The 6,000-nt window shown below is 35.5% G+C and overlaps 1 protein-coding gene across 1 annotated transcript in view; it reads right to left on the bottom strand.

Annotated features, from left to right (window-relative positions):
• LOC137424702 (uncharacterized) overlaps positions 1-4,740 on the bottom strand; it is a 41,786-nt gene extending 37,046 nt beyond the window's left edge. Inside the window, exons 1-3 of the mRNA XM_078775300.1 lie at positions 4,393-4,740; positions 4,074-4,245; positions 3,440-3,921 (exon numbers count right to left, since the gene is read on the bottom strand). Of these exons, the coding sequence (XP_078631426.1) occupies positions 3,440-3,921; positions 4,074-4,245; positions 4,393-4,508 (770 nt within the window). The 5' untranslated portion in view covers positions 4,509-4,740. The remainder of the gene's footprint in view (positions 1-3,439; positions 3,922-4,073; positions 4,246-4,392) is intronic.
• Positions 4,741-6,000: the final 1,260 nt, after the last annotated feature.

Below are 6,000 nucleotides of genomic sequence, written 5' to 3' on the forward strand. Positions count from 1 at the left end.
ACTTATAAATTAATCAATTATCCAAACCCGACAGATGCGAATGACTTAATTAGATTTAGTGATTTATCACAATATATATTTTTAAAGAAAACAGCACGTTTTGTTAAACAAGTAAAATTTACAACCACAACACCCGGTTATACTGACCATACACCTTTCCTCATTCAATTTAACTATCTGCTTACAATTGAATTTTATAAAGAAGGACATATAGTTAATATGCGAATCAATAAATTGGGGTATGATATGCCTGATTTAGGGTATAATTGGTATTTTTCAATAAACTTAGAAGACCTACATGATTTGAATCAGTCTCGTAAAGAAGAATATTATCCGCTTGGTGAGGATAAGGATTTATGTGGAAGTACAATTAGTAAACAACAAATACATGGTTTTAAGAAAAGAAAAATATATGATAGTATAGCGATGATTAACATGACAAAGAAGGAAGGTAATGAGATAAGGATAGAAAGCCGAGGAATACAAACCGATTTGGTAGTGGGAAGATGGGGTGGTATTACCTGTTATAATATTAATCTCACATATATTTCTGATACATAAATGGCAGGAAAAAGACTACAAGATAATTATAATTTTTGTATTCAGGGATACCTACAATAAAAGGGTGCTCGGTATTACATACCTTATGATTTGGAGCATATACATGGAAATTTTGTCATTAAAAAGTGGCCTTATACTGATATTGCTAAACCCACAAATAGAGACTTGTTTAAAATATTAAATAAAAATGAACTTCTCAAAGTTATGAAATATAAAACTCTTTTAGAAATCGTCAACAAATCTTATTGGTATCCTATTATGAGAAAAATAATTATAGATACAAGAATATCTCAAAATCCAGATGAGTATATGTATAATATTCTTTGGGGCTCAAGCTCAAGGGTAGCAAGGGATGAGGAAGGAGTTGAAGAAGAGAAGGAGGAAGGAGTTGAAGAAGAGAAGGAGGAAAGAGAGAAGGAGGAGAAGGAGGAAAGGGAGAAGGAGGAGAGGGAGAAAAAGGAGAAGGAGGAGAAGGATGAAAGGGAGAAAAAGGAGAAGGAGGAGAGGGAGGAAAGGGAGAAAAAGGAGGAGGAGGAGAGGGAGGAAAGAGAGAGGGGGGAAAAATATAAAAATATGACCATTCCTGAGATTAATGAAAGATTGAAGTTATTACGACAAATAAATCAATCTCAACGCACCGAAGAGGAAAATAAAGAACTAATGACTCTTATGAAGATATTGGTTTTTTAATTTGCTATATTAAATTCAGAGAGCAGATATACAACATATAGTTGATGATGTTGGTGTTATTGACTTTAGTTCGTTTTATTTGTAAATAAATGGAGGAGAGAGTGAAGGCATTCCTAAGGATTCTTTATGTTTTAAAAATCAAGATAGAAATGTATATGTTGAAAACCCAAAAGGCTTTTGGTACTATGTAGGACTTTTTCTCATAAATAAATATGAGTTATTGTCTCAAATGTAAAAAGAAAACTAAATCTAAAAATATCTCCTTTGTTAAAGCTAAAAATAATAGAGTTTATCAAAAAGGAATATGTCAAGTGTGTGGCTCTAAAAAGTGCCAATTCATCTCTCCTAAAAGTGGAGGAGACATACAAAAGTTTTTGTCAGGATGTAAATTTACAACAACTGGAATTCCAGGGGAACTACATCTCCCTGGATATTCTTTCTGTGGTCCTGGAACAAACCTGGATAAAAGATTAGATGAGACTGACAATCCTAAACCTTGGTCTAAATCTACAAATAGGGTTGACGAAGTGTGTATGAAGCATGATATTGCTTATGGGAAAACCACTACGTTGACTGAAAAACATAAAGCCGACAGAGAAATGTTGTATAATTTGTCTTTGATACAAAATCCAACGTTGAGAGAGAAGGTTGATAGGTTTATTGTGAGAAATTTGATAAATGCTAAATTGAAATTTGGCCTTGGTTATTCACCCTCAAAAAACTATTAGGCTCTAATGATGTCATCAAGACTGAGGAGCTTTTGGCTGATGAATTACATAAACCTATAATCACAAAGTTTAAAAGAAGGAAAGTTTATTCTAAATACACCGACCACATATGGTCCGCTGATTTAATCGAACTAAAAAATGATAAGGGATACAAGTATGCTTTAACCGTTATTGATTTGAGGAGTAGATTTGCTTGGGTTGTTCCTTTGAAAAACAAGAGAGGTTATACTCTGATGTTAGCCTTCCAACAGATATTTAATAAAAGTAAAAGAAAACCAAAGAAACTGTGGACCGATGAGGGAACAGAGTTCTATAACAAAATATTTATGAAATTTCTGAAGGGGGAGGGTATTAAATTATACAGCACCTTTAATGAAGGAAAAGCAGTTGTTATTGAGCGTTTTAATCGTACTTTAAAAGAGAAATTATATAAAAAATTCACACAACTCGGTTCCCAAAAATGGGTGTATTTTATTCAGGATATTGTAGATAATTACAATAATACAGTTCATTCATCAACAAAATCAAAACCATCAGAAACATTTACAAAATTAGAATATGAAAAGGAGATTAATTTGAGAAAGCCCAAGTTCAAAGTTGGTTATATTGTAAGAATATACAGATGGAAAAGTCATTTTGAGAAAGGTTATACAAAGAGATGGACTAATGAATTATTCAAAATCGTTGATGTAATGGATACTATGCCTTGGACTTACAAATTATATGATATGAATTGGGAAGAAATCTTGGGTTCATTTTACTCACAAGAATTACAAAAAACAAAACTGATAATTCATTAAACAACAACCATCCATACTTTCATCCACCCAGATTAGCTAATTACCTTCGCAAAAGCGGAAGGTTATGTTTTGATCGCTGTGTATTTATTTGTATGTCTGTGTGTGTGTGTGTATGTTATTCGCATAACTCAAAAAGTATTCAACCGAATTGCATGAAATTTGGTGGGATGATTGGTTATTATACGGGACACATTTGATTAGATTTTGGGAGCAATCGGGTCAAAGGTCAAGGTCAAGGTCACGAAAAGGTCAAAATCGTATTTTTACCATAGCTGCGGCGAAGGTATGCGCTCTACCGAGTGCCCGTTCTAGTTTAATTAGTAGTAATAAAAAAATAAAAATATAAAATAAAATCATAAGCCACACCCACACAGACCCCACCCACAAACCCCGCCCACACAGACCACACCCACACAGACCTCGCCCACACAGACCACACCCACACAGACCCCGCCCACACAGACCACACCCACACAGACCACACAGACCACACCCACACAGACCACACCCACACAGACCACACCCACACAGACCACACCCACACAGACCACCCCTGTGCGCCCCCACCCTTGATCCCCCCCTCATCCCACCCCCACCTTCCCCACACACACAAGGGGAGGGGAGGGGTGGGATGAGGAGGGATCAAGGGTGGGGGTGCACCTTCCCATCTTTTTTTCCTTTATTCTCTTTTTGTAATTAAGAATTAAATAATTCTGGACAAAGCGAATAAAATCAAAATTATTAAATAACATTAAAAACATAAAAATTATAATAAAACATTTTTCACAAGGTATAAATTCAGTTTCTTCCATAAATTCAGTTTCTTCCAAGGTATCATGTGGTATAAATACAGTAATAAAATCAAAATTATTAAATAACATTAAAAACATAAAAATTATAATAAAACATTTTTCACGAGGTATAAATTCAGTTTCTTCCATAAATTCAGTTTCTTCCAAGGTATCATGTGGTATAAATACAGTAATAAAATCAAAATTATTAAATAACATTAAAAACATAAAAATTATAATAAAACATTTTTCACGAGGTATAAATTCAGTTTCTCCCATAAATCCAGTTTCTTCCAAGGCAATCCAACATAATGTTATCTCCCATGTTGACTTCACCAATTTCTTTTGTGTCTGCAAGGCACAAAAGGGATTTTAAATTAAATTCACCAAACACAGTATTTGCCTGCCGTGCCATCCCAAAACCACACGAGGGCAGTCTAAGACCATAAAAGAGAAACTCCATTTATACTACACACATTGTAAGATGAAAATTTTAAACTCACATGGCCAGGGAATGAGTTGACACTCCTCCCAACTATCATCTCTGCTAGTGATCTATCATCATCCTTCGGAACTCCAGGTAATTCTGTAAGGGGTTCATTCAGATCCTCCCTTTGTTGGTGATAATCATTGGTTTCATCATCAAAGTTCATGTTGTTTGGTTGGCTTTTAATGCTGAAATAAAACAAACAGTTGACATTTAAATACCAACTCACTGGTGATATCAAAATCGCAAGACAGTATCCAAGTATCAACCAAACCGTTTAATAACACACATACACACAGTATCAAAGTTTGTGAAGAATTAATCATATATCTTACCTCTCACATAACATCCCAAACAAGGTGTTTAATTCGTTGTCAGTCATTTGTTCATTTGTAGAGACAGCTTTGGGTAATATTAATGGGTGAGAGAGGCTGTTCAAACATTCAACCATCTCATTATGAAGACCCCTCCGAACTTCAGTGAATTCTTTAAGCGTTTCATTCAGATCCTCCCTTTGTTGGTGATAATCATTGACTTCATTTTCAACATCAATTACCAGCTTTGATAAAGATATACTGTAAAAGAGAAAAAACAATAATTATTGAGAGGCTGTTAATGATGTTCCATATAAGACAATGAATAATGAATCGTGAGAACAAAAAAAAACTTTCCTGTCTTCTGATAAAGCTTCATCCTCCATCCTCCAGAGAAACATAACGTGTGTTTAAAAAAGCAAGGTGTGGTTAGAGCCTTTATAGGCAAGGCTGAGTCATTGGCAAGGCTGAGTCATGGCTGAGTCATCCTGTGCCAAGTTGGCAACTGGCTCAACAAAAGATGATGCAATGTTTCACCATAAATGATAGAACCAAGTATCAACCAGACTAAAGAGTGGAGGTGTAATCAACCTTGGTATATAAATGGAAAACATAACGAATGTGAAAAATTTCAGATTCAAGAGGTTGAGAGAATCACTGGTCAGAAGGTTCTCAAGACGGATAAACGTATTCATTTGTTAAGTGGGGTAATGGAGGGTGGGAAGAAAAATATATTAGAGTGGAGTGAGAACTTTAATGGTTATCAATCGGATAATAAATATTATAATTTTAAAATGGTATGTGGGAGAGGAGGAGGTCAAACAAGAACCCTCCGTGAAACATACCACTTTATACTTTCACAACAAAAGGTTAAGGAACCTGTATACTTTATAAATATACTTGATGGGGATGAGTTCTATAGGAGAATGGAACTCTTAAAAAAGTTAGAAAGAGATAATATATTTATAGGCTCAGTAGTAGAGTGGTCTAAGGAACTACATTAAGGGGGTAGTGGGGGGAATAGGGTAAAAATTACATGTAAGTGAGAAGGATCATAGGTTCATAAGGCTAGAAGGATTATAGATTCATAAAGGAAGAAAATCATAGGTTCATAAGGCTAGAAGGATTATAGGTTCATAAGGTGAGAAGGATTATAGGTTCATAAGGCGAGAAGGATTATAGGTTCATAAGGTGAGAAGGATTATAGGTTCATAGAGGGAGAAATAGAGGTGTTTATGATTTTTGAAAAAGACAAGGGGGTAAATGACATTAGATAGGGATTTCCCATGTTAAACGGAGGTGTCCCAGAAGCAACATTTATCACCTACTGGCCTCTTCTCGAGGCGCAACTGCCTTCAAACAATGATTCTCTTCGGAATCAACCGCAAAACCTGACACGCAGGTTGATCTGTCACAGCGATAACAACTCTGTCGCAGGAATCCCTTTCCTGGGAAACCCAAAGTTCACTCATGACTCTCGTTCACCAACGTTCGCTCCAGACCTCGAAGCAGCTAGGCTTCTTGTCCGACTCACTCGCTCCGCCTTCTCCTCCTCCTCCTCCTCTTCGTCCGGTTCCGGTTTCATTTAAAACATTAACTTTTTTACCTTTTGAAAATAGTAATCTCTAT

This window comes from Myxine glutinosa, chromosome 4, assembly GCF_964187855.1.
Source record: "Myxine glutinosa chromosome 4, kmMyxGlut1.1, whole genome shotgun sequence".
NCBI classification, from domain to species: Eukaryota; Metazoa; Chordata; class Myxini; order Myxiniformes; family Myxinidae; genus Myxine; species Myxine glutinosa.